The sequence below is a fragment of the Danio rerio genome, chromosome 20, assembly GCF_049306965.1.
Source record: "Danio rerio strain Tuebingen ecotype United States chromosome 20, GRCz12tu, whole genome shotgun sequence".
Lineage (NCBI taxonomy): Eukaryota > Metazoa > Chordata > Actinopteri > Cypriniformes > Danionidae > Danio > Danio rerio.
The window spans coordinates 32,207,333-32,232,758 of NC_133195.1; the positions used below are offsets into that span (position 1 = coordinate 32,207,333).

At 33.4% G+C, this 25,426-nt stretch overlaps 1 protein-coding gene across 3 annotated transcripts; it reads right to left on the reverse strand.

Moving 5' to 3' along the window:
• Positions 1–126: 126 nt before the first annotated feature.
• On the reverse strand, positions 127–25,243 carry scg5 (secretogranin V). Of its 3 annotated transcripts, none has more exons than XM_068215048.2 (6): positions 24,814–25,243; positions 2,620–2,854; positions 2,307–2,456; positions 2,011–2,123; positions 575–628; positions 127–467 (listed from the first exon to the last, which is right to left on the reverse strand). In XM_068215048.2, exons 2-6 carry the CDS (start codon positions 2,840–2,842, stop codon positions 348–350), a joined length of 660 nt encoding a protein of 219 aa, XP_068071149.1. In that variant the 5' UTR covers positions 2,843–2,854; positions 24,814–25,243; the 3' UTR covers positions 127–347. The 3 variants fall into 3 exon arrangements, with proteins under 3 accessions (XP_068071149.1, XP_073788327.1, NP_957020.1); XM_073932226.1 differs by lacking the exon at positions 24,814–25,243 and adding an exon at positions 3,101–3,284; NM_200726.2 differs by lacking the exon at positions 24,814–25,243 and adding an exon at positions 3,196–3,278.
• Between the last annotated feature and the right edge of the window lie 183 nt (positions 25,244–25,426).

Sequence of the window (25,426 nt, forward strand, 5' to 3'; positions counted from 1 at the left end):
CAGTCCACGCCTCCTCTTAGTCTACCATCATTCACAGCATTTTGGGGATGGTCCTGTGTTTCTAGAGCTCCTTCATGAAGATTGTATATTCATAAACTTAGATGAATCATGATGCACGAACACATGTTTCAAATTATCTGCACATGAAGATATACATCATTTTATTTGATTATATAGTGTTACAACAAAAGTTGCGCCAAGAGAATATTCATTAATGTTATACAATCATCATTTGTTGCTCTATTAATAATATGATTCAGTTGAATATCACACATCATTTGGTGCTTACTTTACTGTGAAACTGATAAGTTATGTTGATTATACAGATTTTATGATCAACATGATGTTCAGGTCTTGATATTGCTTGTAGCGGTTTCAACCTCATCCTCCTCTGGGAAATGTGGCACTGATTTCTTGGCCACCACGTTATCCAGCCTCTGTCCCATCAGATATGGATTTGGAACACTCTGAAACGCAGTCAGTGACAGAGTGACAATTTTACTGAGAACACAAGATGTGTACTGAGAAAGCAGCAATCCGAAATGTTTTAGTTACATTCATATTTATAGCATACCCTTTTTCTTCTCTTTGGCCCACCCTTCAGTTTTTCATACAACAGTCCTTTATTCTGAAAGCAGAACAATGGATATTATTGCAGTCTGTACACAGATCTGTATTTACATATCTGTACAATATTAACCATTACTACAGACTCTTGTGGAAGACCGTTTTGGCAAATTTGGATGAGTTTATATAATATTTGTGCATATTCATATGATTAATTTATGGTTAATAGAGTGAATGATCTTGTGTGCTTTTTTATTGTACAAATCAAATTGAACAAACTCTTATAAAGTCACCCCTTCATAAATAGTTATGTTTCTGATGAGATCGGGTTTGCTGTTGTATAGGTGAAACATTGAAAATGATCATCATTTACTCATACTCACTTCTTTTCAAACACAGGAAATTAATTTATTGCTGCAACAGCAATCAAAATGTTTAAATCACATTTCTGAAATTTCTTCCCCTCCATTGAAAATCTATTCATCCTAAAACTGCGATGTCAATAAAGAGATCAAAAAACAACTGGAACATATAAATGGAACTGACCCCTCTGAAGAGATGCAACTGATTTGGTAGCAATTCGAATAGGTAGGCGTGCCAACTTTTAAAATTAATATAAGTAAAAATACAAATACAGTGGCGCAGTAGGTAGTGCTGTCGCCTCACAGCAAGAAGGTTGCTGGGTCGCTGGTTCGAACCTCGGCTCAGTTGGCGTTTCTGTGTGGAGTTTGCATGTTCTCCCTGCCTTTGTGTGGGTTTCCTCCAGGTGCTCTGGACATGCGGTACAGGTGAATTGGGTAGGCTAAATTGTCCGTAGTGTATGAGTGTGTGTGTGAATGTACGTGTGGATGTTTCCCGGAGATGGGTTGCGGCTGGAAGGGCATCCGCTGCGTAAAAACTTGCTGGATAAGTTGGCGGTTCATTCCGCTGTGGCGACCCCGGATTAATAAAGGGACTAAGCCGACAAGAAAATGAATGAATGAATTTATAAAGTCAGTGCTATACGAATGCAGTAAACCTATAACCCTTTTTTAGAGCTAAAGACAAAAATAAATCAAGCAGAATTAAACCAGTTTAAATTGCATTCAATTATTCAATTTGTCCTCCTTACAACACCAAAAAATAAGATTAAGTATTTAACAACCTGACAAAAAAGTAAGTTGAACTTTTTAAATGTTATTAATGTTTTGTATTTATTATTTAGATTTTTTTTCAGAAATTGAGACATCAATCTTACACATGTAGAATAGATTGGATGTGGAAAAGTACTTGATATCTTTTAATTACAGCTTTATCCTAATAAATAGTACATGAAAAGTCTGAGATAAAAAACTGAGAGACTTTAAATCTAGTTCTAACTTTACTGCATAATTCACAAAACAAATAGTTTTATTAAAATTACAAGTTTGAAGTTTCCTCCAGCCAGTTTCAAAGTGAACTCACCCACTTGGCCAGTGCAGGATAGTCATGCTCTGGGTCAAAAAGGTGCTGATGTTTCTGGAACTCTCGACTGAACTCTGCAGTGTCTGGAGAATTTTCTAAACACCCATCTGCAGCTAGAAAAACATGTACACATTTTAGAAACTAAAAGATATGCACAGGCTGTTCACATACCGTTTGAATCTTTGGTTTAATTCAATTGGAATTTTTTTCTTTCCTCAGAAAATTTGATTCAGGTTTTAGGTTACTGACAGAATGAATTGATGTTCCACTATATTTGTGCATTTGAACCTGCATACCAGTCTTTCCAAGGGGGCAAGGGTTGGGAGGGTCAGGATAACCGTGGTCCTCGCTGAAATCTTTGGGAACACTGTCCCCTGTTAACTCTGCTACAATGTTAGGGATGTTCCCATACGGCCCGAGATGCTGGAGCCCCTCATGAGCACCACCTATTGGACAAAGTTCAAAATGACATTAAAGCAGCCGCATAATGAAGAGCATTATATAAGAACAAACCTTTAAACTTATTTACAAGTTCTTACATCCTATATGTATAATCATTTAAAATGTAATTCATCTGCAAATAGGTTATATACAGAGAGAAACGTATACCTTGGATGCTGAGAGGACCAACTATGTTGGTGGCCTGGTGCGCGGGATATTCGACCCGGGGCCGCGCGATGCCCAGCTGCTCCATTACACCGTGAAGCAGGCGCTGGATGTCCGCTTCCGACACCTGATCCACAGTGCGTGGACTGCGGCCAGAAACCACGGCTATCAGGCTGAAGATGACACTCAGAAAAACCGTGTGTGTCATTTTTGAAGTCGAACCCATCTCTGACGTTCACTACACCGACAATAAACACAAGATAAATGTATCTCTGCAGGCTACTGTAAAACGCCTATGTAAACATTACGTTATATATAGCCTATTGTTACATCGCATATTACCAGTTAAACAGAAATTATGAATGCTAAAATGGACTATAATGGCTACGGATTATATTACTGAGTTTAGAGAAAACGCACATCTTATGATAACTACGTCACAAGCAAACAGGCTTGATAAACAGATAGGCCGTTACACACTCGCATTATGAAGCATACTCGAATATCAGGAAATGTAAATAAAACACAGTGTGTTATATAGAGAATAAACAGCTAACCTAACGTGAAGAGAAAACCTACCATGTAATCTGGACTGAGAGAGAGGATATCGGGTTCAGCAGAGATGCGGTGACGGTCCTCCTCCTCTACGCTTCATTTGCTCTGTTGCTAAGCAGCCGAATCATCTCAGCTCGACAAATTGCCATTGGTTTACGACAGGCACGTTGTCATTAAAACGTGCTGCTGTGTTTTATTGGTAATATATTTAAAGTGTAAGTACAGTAAGTAAAACATATTGTTCTCATTACTTGCACAATAACTGTTGGCTAATTTTAGCTATAACACTTGTGCATTAATTATGTGTCGTGTCGTCATAGGCCTACTACTCGAAAATGTTTTGGAAATGTCGGATTATAAAAATTGTTCAACTTGTCTAAATCAGATTTGCTATAATTCTCTATCTGTTGTTAATCCAAAATTACATTTAGAAGGCGTTAAGTTGATTGATAAAAATGTACTACACATTCATAATATTTTTCAGAAGCAAAACAAAACTAGAGGCAAATTTTCATTTTATGGTTAATATATGAATTGGGAAAAAGCCTGGTTAACTCCCTTCAAATACACTATTAATAATAAAATTAAGGAATTTCTTTTTAAAATACTACCTAGGCTACATTTTACCCAGTAAATTATTTATTATTAAAGTACATTGAAATGGAGGATATCTGTGGTTTCTGCAATGCAGATAAAGAGAACCTTTGTCATTTTTTAATGCAACGTTGTAAACGATTTCTGCAAGGATTTAGTCAAATATATTTTTTAAATAACACAACTTAGTTATTATTTTACAATAAATTGTACATATATTTTAATATGAGAACAAATCCAATAAAAGCCTTGAATATATTGTTAATCTGTATTTTATTAGCTAAATTTTACATACACAAACAGAAATTTGCCAAGTCATCTCCCATATTAACAATTTTTTGTATCGAGTTTAACTTCTTTATTTCTACTGTGAAATCGTAGAAAAGCAAAAAAATCTGAGATTTGTGAAAATTATTATAACACTTTTTGTATTCCCCTGTTAATTCTTAAAATCAATGAATGTAGAATGTATTTAATATATATATATGTAATATGTAATATGTGTGTGTGTGTGTGTGTGTGTGTGTGTGTGTGTGTGTGTGTGTGTGTGTGTGTGTGTTTGTTATTTTTTATTTAGATTTGTTTACTTTTACCATTGCTGTTTAGTTTTTATGTTTCATCTTTATATTGTGTTGTATGTTTGTTCCTGATGGTTTATGCAAAAAAAAAAAAAAAAAAAAAACTTGTGGGTTTACTTAAAATATAAAAACAATACAGTTTTCAATGTAAAAAAGGCTATAATTCTAATGGATAGCTTTTCGGGTGCGTGCAAACAAACTTACAAATTATGGATCAATAGTATTCTCTGGAACAGGCATGAATTAACGTTATAGGCTATATTACATAATTTATGAAACAGCACAATGTACATCTGCAGTGCTACTTTAGTTTACGGTGCAGTTGCAATAAATGATTACTGACCTTTTATTATTACTATTATTATTATAATTATTATTATTATTAATAATAATTTTTAGGAATGTGGGATAAGAATTTTTGCCACTGGGCCAGATTAACTAGGACAAACCCCAAACAAACCCCTACCTGTGAATGGTCAAATATGTTGAGGTAACAAAGATCTTAGCATCTTTAACATGGGCCATAATGTTATATAAGGTGAGTGGGCCAGTGTATCTCAAAACAGCAAGGCTTCTGCGTTGCACCTGGTCAGCATTGTTGAGGATTTACCAACAGTGGTCTGAAGAGGAACAAACCACAATCTGGTAACAGGGGTGCTGAGTGCTCAATAAGGCTCATGGATGCACAAGGGGCAACTAATTGTATCCTGTCTGTTCCAAACCAACAGATGGTCTAATGTGGAACTAGTTACGCAAAACTTGGTGGTTATAGGAGAAATGGGTCACAACACACAGTGGTTGCAGCCAAGGACCAATAAGAGTGGCTATGATGATCCTTGTCCACTACTATAAGCGCCTATAGTGGAAAAATAAGAGCCCGAACTGAACTCGTTTCAGCAGGGTGTTTTCACACCTCTTCTTTGGAAAAAGTCCGAAAAGTGGGCGTGTCCAGCTCTGTTTAGGGGGGAGTGTCGGAGGAAGAAAAGTGGGATGTGTGGGAGTGTCTATTTGGGCACGCGCGAGTTTCAGAGTCAAAATACACACACACACACACACACATACATACATACAGGAGAATGTGATGATGTTTAACCTACATGGACATCTGTAGTCGAATTATTACTGCGGTCAAGCCAGCCGCGGTTCGGAAAAACACAGTCAAGCCAGCCGCGCTTTATATTTCGGTGCGCGCGTATTATTATCATTACGGTAATGTCAGCAGCCACACAGAGAGCGCTCCACAGAGCACCCATTTCGCCCAGAACAGAGAGATAACAACGAAATATAAGTTTATCCCCCTTTCCTCCCACGTATGCTTTATTAAACAATTTATTAGCTTTTTTTGACTGTTGTTATTTTAAGAAATTGGTTTCTGGGCTTACCTTTAATTTCATCAAGTTTATCTTTTTGCTTCAAATGATTTTATAGCAGATCAAATGGACAGAATAAATATACGATTTCTAAATACACAGAATGCGTTTCTACTTCTCCTAGCCAACTACAGTACATTGCAAATAAGGTTAAATGCAATTTTATACAACGTGGATAACCTCAGAAAGTGAAAACAATCATAAAGTAGTCCAACAAAACATTGTTTGAATTACAAATTTATGTTTATTTCATTTAAAGGGGATTTAAAAGGTTATGCTTATTTCAGTATATGGGATATGGGGCATTATTACACTTTAGATGACTGTAAAGACCTTATTATTTGTTATAAGTAGAATAGAACAACAATAAGATCTGATGCAGGAAGTCAAATACTAAGCATACATCATATGAAGCCTGTTTTACTGCAGCATTTTGGAGAAATGTACCATTAACACACTTTAAAGTGCTATAAAGAAATAAGTAGAAAAAAACAAAGTTTGGTTCTGATACAGGATGTACATGCATACCTCATGTAAAAGACCTCATTTAGGTGAGCAGAAGAAAACAATGGACAGGACATCCAATATTATATGCATACCTCATAATAACTTACTGCAGCATTTTGGAGAAATGTGCTATTATTGAGCTATAAAGTCTTTAAAGTGCTATAAATACATTGTTTGACATAAGTTAAATAAAAGACTGATCTGGTTTGATACTGGATGTCCCATGCTATATGCATATATACTACATCTGAATACTTTTTACTTCAGCAATTTGGAAAAAAAATTGCTCATTTAAAATATGTAGAAAAAAACAATAGTCAGGTCTGATACAGGACATCACTTTCTAAACTTCAAATAAAGACTTGTTACTACAGTGTTTTGGAGAAATTGGGTATTAACATTACTCAGTGTTATAAAGACCCAATTTCCAATAAGTAGACAAAAACAATGATCAGTTCCTGTACAGAACATCCTATGCTATATGTGTACTTCATATGAAATCTTTTTACTGCACTGTTTTGGAGAAACGGGCTAATAACCTAATAAAAAGTGCTATAAAGACTACATTTCAAATAAGTAGGAAAAAACAATGGTCAGTTCTTATACAGGACATACCATACTATATCTGTACTACACAAGAAAACTTTTAACTACAGTGTTTTGGAGGAACAGGGTATTAACATATTTTAAAGTGCTATAAAAAACCCAATTCAAATAAGAAGAAAAAAACAATGGTCAGATCTTATACAGGACATCCTAATCTATGTGTGTACTTCACATAAAAGCTTTTTACTGCAGCATTTTAAAGAAACGGGGTATTAACATAATATAGAGTACTATAAAGAGTTTATTTTAAATAAGTAGAAAAAAAACAATGGTCAGTTCTTATACAGGACATCCCATACTATATGTGTACTTCACATTAAATCTTCTTACTGCACTGTTTTAGAGAAATTGTATATTAATATGATTTAAAGTGTTATAAGGACCCTATTTCTAATAAGTGGAAAAAAACAATGGTCAGTTCTTATATAGGACATCCCATACTCTATGTGTACTTCACATAAAACCTTTTTACTGCAGCATTTTAAAGAGACGGGGTATTAACATAATATAAAATACTATAATGACCGCATTTTAAATAAGTAGAAAAATAACAATGGTCAGTTCTTATACAGCACATCCCATACTATGTGTGAACTTCACATGAAACCTTCTTACTGCAGTGTTTTGGAGAAATTGTATATTATTATATTTCAAAGTGTTATAAAGACCCCAATTTAAATAAGTAGAAAAACAATGGTCAGTTCTTATACAGGACATCCCATACTATATATGTACTTCACATGAAACCTTTTTACTGCAGCATTTTAAAGAGACAGGGTATTAACATAATATAAAATACTATAAAGACCGCATTTTAAATAAGTAGAAAAAAACAATGGTCAGTTCTTACACAGGACATCCCATACTATATATGTACTTCACATGAAACCTTTTTACTGCAGCATTTTAAAGAGACGGGGTATTAACATAATATAAAATACTATAAAGACCGCAATTTAAATAAGTAGAAAAAAACAATGCTCAGTTCTTACACAGGACATCCCATACTATGTGTTGACTTCACATGAAACCTTATTACTGCAGTGTTTTGAAGAAATTGTATAATATTATATTTCAAAGGGTGATAAAGACCCCAATTTAAATAAGTAGAAAAAAACAATTGTCAGTTATTATACACGACATCCCATACTATATCTCTACTTCACATGAAACCTATTTACTGCAGCATTTTAGAGAAATGGGGTATTAACATAAAATAAAGTGCTATAAAGACCCCATTTCAAATAAGTAGAAAAAAACAATGGTCAGTTCTTATACAGGACATCCCATACTATATATGTACTTCACATGAAACCTTTTTACTGCAGCATTTTAAAGAGACGGGGTATTAACAAAATATAAAATACTATAAAGACCGCATTTTAAATAAGTAGAAAAAAACAATGGTCAGTTCTTATACAGGACATCCCATACTATATATGTACTTCACGAGAAACCTTTTTACTGCAGCATTTTAAAGAGACGGGGTATTAACATAATATAAAATAATATAAAGACCGCATTTTAAATAAGTAGAAAAAAACAATGGTCAGTTCTTACACAGGACATCCCATACTATGTGTGGACTTCACATGAAACCTTATTACTGCAGTGTTTTGGAGAAATTGTATAATATTATATTTCAAAGTGTTATAAAGACCCCAATTTAAATAAGTAGAAAAAAAACAATGGTCAGTTAATATACATGACATCCCATACTATATCTGTACTTCACATGAAACCTATTTACTGCATTTCAAATAAGTAGAAAAAAACAATGGTCAGTTTTTGTACAAGACATTCCATATTTTGTGTGTACATCATATGAAACATTCTTACTGCACTGTTTTGGAGAAATGAGGTATTAACATAACATAAAGTTGTATAAAAACCCCATTTCAAATAAGTAGAAAAAAACAATGGTCAGATCTTATACAGGACATGCTAATCTATGTGTGTACTTCACATGAAATCTTTTTGCTGCAGCATTTTAAAGAAACGGGATATTAACGTAATATAAAGTACTATAAAGACCGCATTTTAATTAAGAAGGAAAAAACATTTGTCAGTTGTTATACAGGACATCCCATAGTATATGTGTACCTCACATGAAAACTTCTTACTGCACTGTTTTGGGGAAGCGGGGTATTAACATCATAATATAAAGGGATATAAAAACCCCATTTCAAATAAGTAGAAAAAACAATTGTCAGTTGTTATACAGGACATCCCATACTATATGTGTACTTCACATGAAACCTTTTTACTGCAGCATTTTGGAGAAACAGGGTATTACATAGAAAAAGTGCTATAAATACCCCCTTTCAAATAAGTAGAAAAAAACATGGTCAGATCTTATACAGGACATCTTAATCTATGTGTGTACTTTACATAAAAGCTTTTTACTGCAGCATTTTAAAGAAACGGGGTATTAACATAATATAAAGTACTATAAAGAGTTTATTTTAAATAAGTAGAAAAAAACAATGGTCAGTTCTTATACAGGACATTTCATACTATATGTGCACTTCACATGAAACATTTTTACTGCAGCGTTTTTGGGAAACAGGGTATTAACGAATGATAAAGTGCTATAAAGAGCCCATTTCCAATAAGTAGAAAAAAACAATGGTCAGTTCTTACATAGGACATCCCATACTATGTACTTGACATGAAACTTTCTTACTGCACTGTTTTGGAGAAATGGGGTATTAACATAATATAAAGTACTATAAAGACCCCATTTCCAATAAGTAGAAAAAAACAATGGTCAGTTCTTATTCAGGACATCCCATACTTTTTGTGTACTTCACATAAAAACTTTTTACTGCACTGTTTTGGAGAATTGGGGTAATAACCTAATATAAAGTGCTATAAAGACCGCATTTCAAAAAAGTAGAAAAAAACAATAGTCAGTTCTTATACAGGACATACCATACTATATGTGTACTTCACATGAAACCTTTTTACTGCCGCATTTTGGAGAAAGGGGGTATTAACATAATATAAAGTGCTATAAAGACCCCATTTCAAATAAGTAGAAAAAGACAATGGTCAGTTCTTATACAGGACATCCCATACTATATCTATACTTCACATTAAACCTATTTACTGCAGCGTTTTGGAGAAAGGGGGTATTAACATAATATAAAGTGCTATAAAGACCGCATTTCAAATAAGTAGAAAAAAACAATGGTCAGTTCTTATACAGGACATACCATACTATATGTGTACTTCACATGAAACCTTTTTACTGCAGCATTTTGGAGAAAGGGGGTATTAACATGATATAAAGTGCTTTAAAGACCCCATTTCAAATAAGTAGAAAAAGACAATGGTCAGTTCTTATACATGACAGACCATACTATATCTGTACTTCACATGAAACCTATTTACTGCAGCGTTTTGGAGAAAGGGGTTATTAACATAATATAAAGTGCTATAAAGACCGCATTTCAAATAAGTAGAAAAAAACAATGGTCAGTTCTTATACAGGACATACCATACTATATGTGTACTTCACATGAAACAGTTTTACTGCAGCATTTTAAAGAAACGAGGTATTAACATATTATAAAGTACTATAAAGACTTTATTTTAAATAAGTAGAAAAAAACAATGGTCAGGTCTTATACAGGACATCCCATACTATACCTGTACTTCACATAAAACCTATTTACTGCAGCACTTTGGAGAAATGGGGAATTAACATAATATAAAGTGCTATAAGGACCCCATTTCAAATAAGTAGAAAAAAACAATGGTCAGTTCTTATACAGGACATCCCATACTATACGTGTACTTCACATTAAACCTTCTTACGGCACTGTTTTGGAGTAATGGGGTATTACCATACTATAAAGTGATATAAAAACCTCATTTCAAATAAGTAGAAAAAACAATGGTCAGTTCTTTTACAGGACATCCTATACTTTGTGTACTTAACATGAAACCTTTTTACTGCAGCATTTAAAAAAATTGGGTATTAACATATTATAAAGTGCTATAAGAACCGCATTTCAAATAAGTAGAAAAAAACATTGGTCAGTTCCAAAACAGGACATGCCATACTATATGCGTCTTTGACATAAAAACTTCTCACTGCACTGTTTAGAAGAAATGGGATATTTGCATAATATAAGGTGATATAAAAACCCAATTTTAAATAAGTAAAAAAGAAAACATTGGTCAATTCTTATTCAGGACATCCCATACTATATCTGTACTTCACATGAAACCTTTTTACTGCAGCATTTTAAAGAAACGGGGTATTAACCTAATATAAAGTGCTATAAAGACCACATTTCAAATAAGTAGAAAAAAATAATGGTTAGTTCTTATACAGGACATCCCATACTATATGTGCACTTCACAAAAAGCCTATTTACTGCACTGTTTTTGGAGAAGCGGGGTAATAACCTGATATAAAGTGCTATAAAGACCGCATTTCAAATAAGTAGAAAAAAACAATAGTCAGTTCTTATACAGGACATCCCATACTATGTGTGTACTTCACATGAAACCTTTTTACTGCACTGTTTTGGAGAAATGGGGTATTAACATAATAATATAAAGTAATATAAAAACCCCATTTCAAATAAGTAGAAAAAACAATGGTCAGTTCTTATACAGGACATCCTATACTTTCTGCACTTGACATGAAACCTTTTTACTGCAGCGTTTTGGAGAAATTGGGTATTAAAATATTATAAAGTGCTATAAAGACCGCATTTCAAATATTTAGAAAAAAAACAATGGTCAGTTCTTATTCAGGACATCCCATACTATGTGTGTACTTGACCTGAAACCTTTTTACTCCAGTGTTTTGGAAAAATTAGGTATTAACATATTATAAAGTATTATAAAGACCCCAATTCAAATAAGTTGAAAAAAAAAACAATGCCAGTTCTTATACATGACATCCCATACTATATCTGTACTTCACATGGAACCTTTTTACTGAACAATTGGGTATTATTATAATTCAAAATGTTATAAAGACCCCATTTCTAAAAAGTATAAAAAAACAATGATTAGTTATTGTACAGGACTTCCCATACTAAATGTGTACTTCACATAAAAACCTTATTACAGCAGGGTTTTTGAGAAATGAGGTTTAACATAATTTAAAGTGTTTCAAAGACCCAATTTCTTGTAAGTAGAAAAAAAACAATGGTCAGCTCTTATGCAGGACATCCTATATTATAAGCGTACTTCACATGAACACTTGTTACTTCAGTTTTTTGGAGAATTGGGACATTATTACTTTTCAGATGGATATAAACACCCAATTTCTAATAAGTACATAAAATCATCAGTTCTTGTACATATGAAGACTTCTTACTGCAGCAAGTTCTATAATGACCCAATTTCTACTAAGCAGAAGAAAACATTGATCAGTCGTACAGGACATGCAATGCTATATGCATATCTCAGACGAAGACTTGTTACTGCATCGTTTTGGAGAATTGGGACATTGTTACCTTTTAGATTGCTACAAACACCTCATTTCTAATAAGTAGAAAAAAGAACAGTCATTTCTTTTACAGGAAATCACATACTATATGCATACCTCATAGAAAGACTTGTTACTGCAGTGATCTGGATTAATGGGGCGTTATTAGTCTTCAGATGACTATAAAGTGTCCATTTCGAATGAGTAGAATAAAATAATGGTCAGTTTTGATACAGGACGAATGTGTCAAGGACAGACAGCACATCACAGTTTTCCACAACTCCAAATGTGTCAGGGATAAACAAAATTGCAGTTCCCTTCCTGCTGAGGAACTATATTTATTGACCTCCATAGTAATTGTTTTTTTTTTTTCTAAAATGGAAGTCAATGGTTACCAGTTTTCAAGTTCATTCTAAATATCTTTTGTGTTCAACCAAAAGAAGGAACTAATAAATGTTTGTAACCATTTAATTGCCAGTGCATAGTGCGTTCATTTTCACTTTTGGGTAAACTATCTCTATGAAATTAACCAAACATATTTGTTTTGTCTTTGTCTTTGTACCCTACATATGGAGCAGCACCACTCATCATCCCCAATAATATCATTTTGTTGTAATGGTACAATAATAGCTTGAGACAGTTGGGATGATGCCATCAACCTAACTGACCACTGAATTGTCCATTGAAGAACTGACCGTTTTTTTTTTTTTTTTTTACTTATTAGAAATGGGATCTTGATAGCCATCTAAAAGGTAATTATGTCCCTTTTCTCTAAAACGCTGCCGTAAGAAGTCTTCATATGGGACGTCCTTTTTAAGAACAGACCATTGTTTTCTTCTACTTATTAGACATTGGGTCTTTATGACACTTTGAATGTTATTATTCCTCCATTTCTCCAAAATGCTGCAGTGACAAGGTTTCATGTAAAGTATGCATATATTATGGAATGTCATGAACGTGAACTGCCCATTGTTTCTACTTATTAGACATTGGGTATTTAAAGCACTTTATATAATGTTTATGCCCAAATTCTCCAAAACACTGCAGTAACAAGTCTTCATCTGATAAATACATGTAGTATGGGATGTCCTATACAAGAAGTGACCGTTGTTTTTTTCTACTTATTAGAAATTAGGTCTTTATAGTACTTTAAGTTGATACCTATTTCACCAAAATGCCGCAGTAGGATGGTTTCATGTAAATTATGCATACAGTGAGGGACGTCCTGTACAAAAACATAAAGCACTTTATATTATGTTAATGGCCCAATTCTCCAAAAAGTGGCAGTAAGAAGGTTTCATATTAGGTATGCATACAGTATGGGATGTCCTCTACGAGTATTCAGCAATAGGAAGAGCTGAGCATTGTTATTTTTTTCTACTTTTTAGAAAAGGGGTCTTTAAAGCAATTTATAAGTTTAATACCCAATTTCTCGAAAATGGTGCAGTAATAAGTTTTCACATGAAGTATGCATAAAGTATAAGACATCCTGTATGACAACTGACTATTGTTTTTTCTACTTATTAGTAATGAGGTCTTTATAGTACTTCATATTATGTTAGTGCCCCATTTCTCTAAAATGTAGTAGTAAGAAGGCTTCATATGATGTATGCAAATATTATGAGATGTCCTCTACAAAAACTGACTATTTTTGTATTCTACTTCTAAAAAATGGGGTCTTTAATAATTTCTCCAAAATTATTTGGTGAGAAGTCTTCACATGAAGTATGTGTAAAGTATAGGACGCCCTGTATAAAAACTGGCAATTGTTTTCTTCTACTTATTAGAAATTGGGTCTTTATAGCACTTTGTAATATGTTAATATCCCATTTCTCGAAAATGCTGCAGTAAGAATGTTCCATGTGAAGTACGCATATAGTATGGGATGTCCTATATAAGAACTGACCAATGTTTTTTTCTACTTATTTGACATGCGGTCTTTGTAGCACTTTATAATAGGTTAATACCCCATTTCTTCAAAATGCTGCAATAAAAAGGTTTCATGTGAAGTATACACATAGTATGGGATGTCCTATATTTGAACTGACCATTGTTTTTTCTACTTATTTGAAATGGGGTCTTTATAGCACTTTGTAATATGTTAATACCCTGTTTCTCCAAAACACTGAAGTAAAAAGGCTTTATGTGAAGTACCCATATAGTATGGAATATCCTGTATAAGAACTGACTATTGTTGTCTTCTACTTATTTAAACTGTGGTCTTTATAGCACTTTATAATGGGTTAATACCCCATTTCTCCAAAACGCTGCAGTAAAAAGGTTTCATGTGAAGTACATATATAGTTACATATATAGTATTGGATGTCCTATATAAGAATCAACCATTATTTTTTTCTACTTATTTAAAATGCGGTCTTTATAGTACTTTATATTATGTTAATACCCAGTTTTCTTAAAATGCTGCAGTAAAAAGATTGTATGTGAAGTACACACATAGTATGGGATGTCCTGTATGAGAACTGACAATTTTTTTTTCTACTTGAAATGCGGTCTTTATAGCACTTTATATTAGATCTATACCCCATTTCCCCAAAGCAGTGCAGTTAGGAGGTTTAGTGTGAAGTACACATATAGTATAGGATGTCCTGTATAAGAATTGACCATTGTTTTTTCTACTTAATTGAATAGAGGTTTTTAGAGCACTTTATAATAGGTTAATACCCCCGTTTCTTTAAAATGCTGCAGTAAAAAGTTTTCATGTAAAGTACACAGATAGTTTAGGATGTCCTATATAAGAACTGACCATTGTTTTTTTCTACTTATTTGAAATGGGGTGTTTATAATACTTTATATTATGTTAATAGCCAGTTTCTTTAAATTGCTGCAGTAAAAAGGTTTCATGTGAAGTACATAAATAGTATGGGATGTCCTGTATAAAAACTGACCATTGTTTTTTCTACTTATTTAAAATGAAGTCTTTATAGTACTTTATATAATGTTAATGCCCCGTTTCTTTAAAATGCTGAAGTAAAAAGGTTTCATGTGAAGTACATATATAGTTTAGGATGTCCTGTATAAGAAATGACCATTGTTTTTTCTACTTATTTGAAATTAGGTTTTTATGTCACTTTATAGTATGTTAATACCCCATTTCTTTAAATGCTGCAGTAAAAAGGTTTCATGTGAAGTACACATATATTATGGGATGTCCTGTATAAGAACTGACCATTGTTTCTTCTACTTATTTTTTAATGAGGTTTTTATATCACTTCATAATATGTTAATACCCCATTTCTTTAAAATGCTGCAGTAAAAAGGTTTCTTGTGAAGTACACATATAGTATGGGATGTCCTATGTAAGAACTGACCATTGATTTTTTCCACTTAATTGAAATGGGGTCTTATTAGTACTTTTTTCTATTTTAATACCAGTTTCTCCAAAACAGTGCAGTAAGAAGGTTTAATGTGAAGTACACGTATAGTATGAAATGTCCTGTATAAGAACAGATCATTGTTTTTTTCTACTTATTTAAAATGGGGTTTTTATAGTACTTTATATTATGTTAATACCCCGTTTCTTTAAAATGCTGCAGTAAAAAGCTTTTATGTGAAGTACACACATTGATTAGGATGTCCTGTATAAGATTTGACCATTGTTTTCTTCTACTTATTTAAAATGCGGTCTTTTTAGTACTTTATACATTTACATTTAGTCATTTAGCGGACGCTTTTATCCAAAGCGACTTACAAATGAGGACAAGGAAGCAATTTACACAACTGTTAGAGCAACAATGAATAAGTGCTGTAGGCAAGTTTCAGGTGTGTAAAGAGTGTGAGAAGCAAAACATTAGTATTTTTTTATAGTTAGTGTAGGAGTCAGAGAGGGAGTTGCATATTAGCAAGGAAAGTGGAGACTAAATTGTTATATTAAGTTAAATTATATTATGTTAATACCCCATTTCTTTAAAATGCTGCAGTAAAAAGGTTTCATGTGAAGTAAATTTATAGTATGGGATGTACTGTATAAGAACTGGCCATTGTTTTTTTCTACTTATTTGAAATGCGGTCTTTATAGTACTTTATAATATGTTAATACCCTGTTTCTCCAAAACGCTTTAGTAAAAAGGTTTCATGTGAAGTACACATATAGTATGGGATGTCCTGTAAAAGAACTGACCATTGTTTTTTCTACTTATTGGAAATGGGCTCTTTATAGCACTGTCTAATATGTTAAAACCCTGTTTTTTCAAAACGCTGCAGTAAAAAGGTTTCATGTGAAGTGCACATATAGTATTGGATGTCCTTATGAGAACTGACCATTGTTTTTTTTCTACTTATTAGAATTGGACTCTTTATAGCACTTTACAATATGTTAATACCCTGTTTCTCCAAAACGATGCAGTAAAAAGGTTTCATGTAAAGTGCACATATAGTTTGGGACGTCGTGTTTAAGAACTGACCATTGTTTTTTTCTACTTATTGGAAATGGGCTCTTTATAGCACTTTATAATATGTTAATACCCTGTTTCTCCGAAACTCTGCAGTAAAAAGGTTTCATGTGAAGTGCACATATAGTATGTGATGTCCTGTATAAGAACTGACCATTGTTTTTTTTTACTTATTTGAAATGGGGTCTTTATAACGTTTTGAATTACATTAGTAACTTAATACTTCAAAACGCTGCAGTAAAAAGGTTTCATGTGAAGTACACATATAGTGTGGGATGTCCTGTATAAGAACTGTCCATTGTTTTTTTCTACTTATTAGAAATGGGGATTTTATATCACTTTATAATATGTTAATACCCCGTTTCTCCAAAACGCTGCAGTAAAAAAATATTTCATGTGAAGTGTACATATAGTATGGGATGTCCTGTATAAGAACTGTCCATTGTTTTTTTCTACTTATTAGAAATGGGGTTTTTATGTCACTTTATAACAGGTTAATACCCAGTTTCTCTAAAACGCTGCAGTAAAAAAGATTTCATGTGAAGTGCACATATAGTATAGGATGTCCTGTATAAGAACTGACCATTGTTTTTTTCTACTTATTAGAAATGGGCTCCTTATAGCACTTTATAATATATTAATACCCTGTTTCTCCAAAACGCTGCAGTAAAAAGGTTTCATGTGAAGTGCACATAGTATGGGATGTCCTGTTTAAGAACTGACCATTGGTTTTTTTTACTTATTTGAAATGGGGTCTTTATAACGTTTTGAATTACATTAGTAACTTAATACTCCAAAACGCTGCAGTAAAAAGGTTTCATGTGAAGTACACATATAGTATGGTACGTCCTGTATAAGAACTGACCATTGTTTTTTTCTACTTATTTGAAATAGGGTCTTTATAGCACTTTATATTGGCTTAATACCTCGTTTCTCCAAAATGCTGCAGTAAAAAGGTTTCATGTGAAGTACATATATAGTATGGTATGTCATGTATAAGAACTGACCATTGTCTTTTTCTACTTATTTGAAATGGGGTCTTTAAAGCACTTTATTTTATGTTAATACCCCCTTTCTCCAAAATCCTGCAGTAAAAAGGTTTCATGTGAAGTACACATATAGTATGGTATGTCCTGTATAAGAACTGACCATTGTTTTTTTCTACCTATTTGAAATGCGGTCTTTATAGCACTTTATATTATGTTAATACCCCCTTTCTTCAAAACGCTGCAGTAAATAGGTTTCATGTGAAGTACAGATATAGTATGGGATGTCCTGTATAAGAACTGACCATTGTCTTTTTCTACTTATTTGAAATAGGGTCTTTATAGCACTTTATATTGGCTTAATACCCCGTTTCTCCAAAATGCTGCAGTAAAAAGATTTCATGTGAAGTACATATATAGTATGGTATGTCATGTATAAGAACTGACCATTGTCTTTTTCTACTTAATTGAAATGGGGTCTTTAAAGCACTTTATATTATGTTAATACCCCCTTTCTCCAAAATGCTGCAGTAAAAAGGTTTCATGTGAAGTACACATATAGTATGGGACGTCCTGTATAAGAACTGACCATTGTTTTTTTCTACTTATTTGAAATGGGGTCTTTAAGGCACTTTATATTATGTTAATACCCCCTTTCTCCAAAACGCTGCAGTAAAAAGGTTTCATGTGAAGTACAGATATAGTATGGTATGTCCTGTATAAGAACTGACCATTGTTTTTTTCTACTTATTTGAAATGCGGTCTTTATAGCACTTTATATTATGTTAATACCCCCTTTCTCCAAAACGCTGCAGTAAATAGGTTTCATGTGAAGTACAGATATAGTATGGGATGTCCTGTATAAGAACTGACCATTGTCTTTTTCTACTTATTTGAAATAGGGTCTTTATAGCACTTTATATTGGCTTAATACCCCGTTTCTCCAAAATGCTGCAGTAAAAAGATTTCATGTGAAGTACATATATAGTATGGTATGTCATGTATAAGAACTGACCATTGTTTTTTTTCTACTTATTTGAAATGCGGTCTTTATAGCACTTTATATTATGTTAATACCCCCTTTCTCCAAAATGCTGCAGTAAATAGGTTTCATGTGAAGTACAGATATAGTATGGGATGTCCTGTATAAGAACTGACCATTGTCTTTTTCTACTTATTTGAATTGGGGTCTTTATAGCACTTTATATTATGTTAATACCCCCTTTCTCCAAAATGCTGCTATAAAAAGGTTTCATGTGAAGTACACATATAGTATGGTATGTCCTGTATAAGAACTGACTATTGTTTTTTTTTACTTATTTGAAATGGGGTCTTTAAAGCACTTTATATTATGTTAATACCCCCTTTCTCCAAAACGCTGCAGTAAAAAGGTTTCATGTGAAGTACACATATAGTATGGTATGTCCTGTATAAGAACTGACCATTGTTTTTTTCTACTTATTTGAAATGCGGTCTTTATAGCACTTTATATTATGTTAATACCCCCTTTCTCCAAAACGCTGCAGTAAATAGGTTTCATGTGAAGTACAGATATAGTATGGGATGTCCTGTATAAGAACTGACCATTGTCTTTTTCTACTTATTTGAAATAGGGTCTTTATAGCACTTTATATTGGCTTAATACCCCGTTTCTCCAAAATGCTGCAGTAAAAAGATTTCATGTGAAGTACATATATAGTATGGTATGTCATGTATAAGAACTGACCATTGTCTTTTTCTACTTAATTGAAATGGGGTCTTTAAAGCACTTTATATTATGTTAATACCCCCTTTCTCCAAAATGCTGCAGTAAAAAGGTTTCATGTGAAGTACACATATAGTATGGGACGTCCTGTATAAGAACTGACCATTGTTTTTTTCTACTTATTTGAAATGGGGTCTTTAAGGCACTTTATATTATGTTAATACCCCCTTTCTCCAAAACGCTGCAGTAAAAAGGTTTCATGTGAAGTACAGATATAGTATGGTATGTCCTGTATAAGAACTCACCATTGTTTTTTTCTACTTATTTGAAATGCGGTCTTTATAGCACTTTATATTATGTTAATACCCCCTTTCTCCAAAACGCTGCAGTAAATAGGTTTCATGTGAAGTACAGATATAGTATGGGATGTCCTGTATAAGAACTGACCATTGTCTTTTTCTACTTATTTGAAATAGGGTCTTTATAGCACTTTATATTGGCTTAATACCCCGTTTCTCCAAAATGCTGCAGTAAAAAGATTTCATGTGAAGTACATATATAGTATGGTATGTCATGTATAAGAACTGACCATTGTCTTTTTCTACTTAATTGAAATGGGGTCTTTAAAGCACTTTATATTATGTTAATACCCCCTTTCTCCAAAATGCTGCAGTAAAAAGGTTTCATGTGAAGTACACATATAGTATGGGACGTCCTGTATAAGAACTGACCATTGTTTTTTTCTACTTATTTGAAATGGGGTCTTTAAGGCACTTTATATTATGTTAATACCCCCTTTCTCCAAAACGCTGCAGTAAAAAGGTTTCATGTGAAGTACAGATATAGTATGGTATGTCCTGTATAAGAACTGACCATTGTTTTTTTCTACTTATTTGAAATGCGGTCTTTATAGCACTTTATATTATGTTAATACCCCCTTTCTCCAAAACGCTGCAGTAAATAGGTTTCATGTGAAGTACAGATATAGTATGGGATGTCCTGTATAAGAACTGACCATTGTCTTTTTCTACTTATTTGAATTGGGGTCTTTATAGCACTTTATATTATGTTAATACCCCCTTTCTCCAAAATGCTGCAGTAAAAAGGTTTCATGTGAAGTACACATATAGTATGGTATGTCCTGTATAAGAACTGACTATTGTTTTTTTCTACTTATTTGAAATGGGGTCTTTAAAGCACTTTATATTATGTTAATACCCCCTTTCTCCAAAACGCTGCAGTAAAAAGTTTTCATGTGAAGTACACATATAGTATGGTATGTCCTGTATAAGAACTGACCATTGTTTTTTTCTACTTATTTGAAATGCGGTCTTTATAGCACTTTATATTATGTTAATACCCCCTTTCTCCAAAACGCTGCAGTAAATAGGTTTCATGTGAAGTACAGATATAGTATGGGATGTCCTGTATAAGAACTGACCATTGTCTTTTTCTACTTATTTGAAATAGGGTCTTTATAGCACTTTATATTGGCTTAATACCCCGTTTCTCCAAAATGCTGCAGTAAAAAGATTTCATGTGAAGTACATATATAGTATGGTATGTCATGTATAAGAACTGACCATTGTCTTTTTCTACTTAATTGAAATGGGGTCTTTAAAGCACTTTATATTATGTTAATACCCCCTTTCTCCAAAATGCTGCATTAAAAAGGTTTCATGTGAAGTACACATATAGTATGGGACGTCCTGTATAAGAACTGACCATTGTTTTTTTCTACTTTTTTGAAATGGGGTCTTTAAGGCACTTTATATTATGTTAATACCCCCTTTCTCCAAAACGCTGCAGTAAAAAGGTTTCATGTGAAGTACAGATATAGTATGGTATGTCCTGTATAAGAACTCACCATTGTTTTTTTCTACTTATTTGAAATGCGGTCTTTATAGCACTTTTTATTATGTTAATACCCCCTTTCTCCAAAACGCTGCAGTAAATAGGTTTCATGTGAAGTACAGATATAGTATGGGATGTCCTGTATAAGAACTGACCATTGTCTTTTTCTACTTATTTGAAATAGGGTCTTTATAGCACTTTATATTGGCTTAATACCCCGTTTCTCCAAAATGCTGCAGTAAAAAGATTTCATGTGAAGTACATATATAGTATGGTATGTCATGTATAAGAACTGACCATTGTTTTTTTCTACTTATTTGAAATGCGGTCTTTATAGCACTTTATATTATGTTAATACCCCCTTTCTCCAAAATGCTGCAGTAAATAGGTTTCATGTGAAGTACAGATATAGTATGGGATGTCCTGTATAAGAACTGACTATTGTCTTTTTCTGCTTATTTGAAATGCGGTCTTTATAGCACTTTATATTATGTTAATACCCCCTTTCTCCAAAATGCTGCAGTTAAAAGGTTTCATGTGAAGTACACATATAGTATGGTATGTCCTGTATAAGAACTGACTATTGTTTTTTTCTACTTATTTGAAATGCGGTCTTTATAGCACTTTATATTATGTTAATACCCCCTTTCTCCAAAACGCTGCAGTAAATAGGTTTCATGTGAAGTACATATATAGTATGGGATGTCCTGTATAAGAACTAACCATTGTCTTTTTCTACTTATTTGAAATGGGGTCTTTATAGTACTTTATATTATGTTAATACCCCATTTCTCCAAAACAGTGCAGTAAGAAAGTTTCATGTCAAGTACACATATAGTATGGGATGTCCTGTATAAGAACTGACCATTGTTTATTTCTACTTATTTAAAACGGGGTCCTTATATTACTTTATACTATGTTAATTCCCCCGTGTCTTTAAAATGCTGCAGTAAAAAGCTTTCATGTAAAGTACACACAGAGAGAAGGGTGTCGTGTATAAGATCTGACCATTGTTTTTCTTTACTTATTTGAAAGGGGGACTTTATAGTACTTTTTTTCTATGTTAACACCCCGTTTCTCTAAAATGCTGCAGTAAAAAGGTTTCATGTGAAGTACATATATAGTATGGGATGTCCTGTATAAGAACCGACCATTGTTTTTTTCTACTTATTTGAAGTGGGGTTTTTATATCACTTTGTTGTGTTAATACCTCATTTCTCCAAAACAGTGCAGTAAGAAGGTTTCATGTAATGTACACACATAGAATGGGATGTCCTGTACTAGAACTGACCATTGTTTTTTTCTACCTATTTGAAATGAGGTCTTTATAGCACTTTATATTATTTTAATACCCCATTTCTCCAAATTGCTGCAGTAAAAAAGTTTTATGTGAAGTACAGATATAGTATGGATGTCCTGTATAGGAACTGACCATTGTTTTTTTCTACTTATTTGAATTGGGGTCTTTAGAACACTTTGAAATATATTATATACAATTTCTCCAAAACACTGCAGTAAAAAGGTTTCATGTGAAGTACACATATAGTATGGGATGTCCTGTATAAGAACTGACCATAGATTTTTTCTACCTATTTAAAATGTGGTCTTTATAGTATTTTATATTATGTTAATACCTCGTTTCTTTAAAATGCTGCAGTAAAAACGCTTCACGTGAAGTACATATATAGTAAGGTATGTCCTGTATAAGAACTGTCCATTGTTTTTTTCTACTTATTAGAAATGGGGTTTTTATATCACTTTATAATAGGTTAATACCCAGTTTCTCCAAAACGCTGCAGTAAAAAAGATTTCATGTGAAGTACACATATAGTATGGGATGTCCTGAATAAGAACTATCATTGTTTCTTTCTACTTAATCAAAATGTTCTTTATAACACTTTATATTATGTTAATGTCCCACTTCTCCAGATTGCTGGAGTAAGAAGTGTTTATATGTAGTATGCATATTGTATGTGATGTTCTGTACAGGAACTGATCATTGTTTTTTGTCTACTTATTGGAAATTGGGTCTTCATAACACTTTGAGTAATGTTAATGCCCAATTTCTCCAAAACGCTGCAGTAACAAGTCTTTATATGAGGTTTAGTATGGGATGTCCTGTATAAGACCTGACTATTGTTTTTTTTCTACATCTTTTACATGAGCAATTTTTTTTTCCAAATTGCTGCAGTAAAAAGGATTCATATGTTGTATATATGCATATAGCATGGGACATCTAGTATCAGACCTGATCACTCTTTTATTTAACTTATTCCAAACAATGTATTTATAACACTTTAAAGACTTTATAGCTCATTAATAGCCCATTTCTCCAAAATGCTGCAGTAAGTTATTATGAGGTATGCATATAATATTGGATGTCCTGTCCATAGTTTTCTTCTGTTAACTTAAGTGAGGTCTTTCACATGAGGTATGCATGTACATCCTGTATCAGAACCAAACTTTGTTTTTTTTCTACTTATTTCTTTATAGCACTTTAAAGTGTGTTAATGGTACATTTCTCCAAAATGCTGCAGTAAAACAGGCTTCATATGATGTATGCTTAGTATTTGACTTCCTGCATCAGATCTTATTGTTGTTCTATTCTACTTATAACATATAATAAGGTCTTTACAGTCATCTAAAGTGTAATAATGCCCCAAATCCCATATACTGAAAGAAGCATAACCTTTTAAATCCCCTTTAAATGAAATAAACATAAATTTGTAATTCAAACAATGTTTTGTTGGACTACTTTATGATTGTTTTCACTTTCTGAGGTTAGCCACGTTGTATAAAATTGCATTTAACCTTATTTGCAATGTACTGTAGTTGGCTAGGAGAAGTAGAAACGCATTCTGTGTATTTAGAAATCGTATATTTATTCTGTCCGTTTGATCTGCTATAAAATCATTTGAAGCAAAAAGATAAACTTGAGGAAATTAAAGGTAAGCCCAGAAACCACTTTCTTAAATAACAACAGTCAAAAAAAAGCTAATAAACTGTTTAATAAAGCATACGTGGGAGGAAAGGGGGATAAACTTATTTCGTTGTCATCTCTCTGTTCTGGGCGAAATGGGTGCTCTGTGGAGCGCTCTCTGTGTGGCTGCTGACATTACCGTAATGATAATAATACGCGCGCACCGACATATAAAGCGCGGCTGGCTTGACTGCGTTTTTCCGAACCGCGGCTGGCTTGACCGCAGTGAATTATTAGCCAAATTATTAAATGGTGGACTTTAACTGCAGTTTGGCTCTTTCATTCAGGGAATTCATTCATGCCCCTCGCAACACACGAGGTATTTGATTCGAGGAGCTGCTCTAAGCGTGTATTTTTCATGCAATGTTTGATACCGCACGGCGAATGAGAGAAAAAAAAACTCTGCATTTCCCAGAAACTTAGATGCACACGACAGGTAGTGTCAGAAAGCCGCGCGTGTTATTCCGGTCACTAAATGCGGTAAAAACCCAACACGAGGTTAAAGTTTGGTTGTGGTGCTAACGTGTTTACACTCTGTGCAATAGTTTGTTAGATACGAACAAACTGAATAAACAAAGAGCACTGGTCGCTCACTTACCAAATCTGTAGAGACAGGACAATCACCAGCAACTACAGCCGCGTCTTTATGAAGAGAATACTACAAACGAATCCAAATCTCAGCGTTTGCAGATGAGAACAGCTCTCAGGTAAACAATAATCCTCCTTAGACACGTAAGTTATTGTTGTCGAGCGTCGCGTACTCTGTTAATCCACACGTGAGTCTGAGCTCTCACAGAGAGAAAATGAAAACGAAACTTAACTGCAGCAAACTATAAAAGCAACACTTCACGCTTGTTTTGCCAACACAACGTGGCGTCTCTGTCCTGAAAACACGGTGATAGTAATGAATATTAATGAAGTTGCACTATAGAGCGCACTGATTGGTTTGACCCAAGCCTTGCTCATGCATTAATGCATCACACTGTAAGACGTAATAAGACTCACTCTGGCACAGACGCCCAGTCTGCACGCTGGAATACAGGCTATTATGTCATGACCGTGACGCAGCTTCAAAAATTCGTTTCAAACAGGAAGTACGAATTTGCTTGAAATAACGCAAAAACAACCAATTTACACTTTTTAGTGAAATATAGGTGTCCTAATAGTGTTTTTAGCAGTGTGGGACACATATACGACTGTCAACAGCTCAA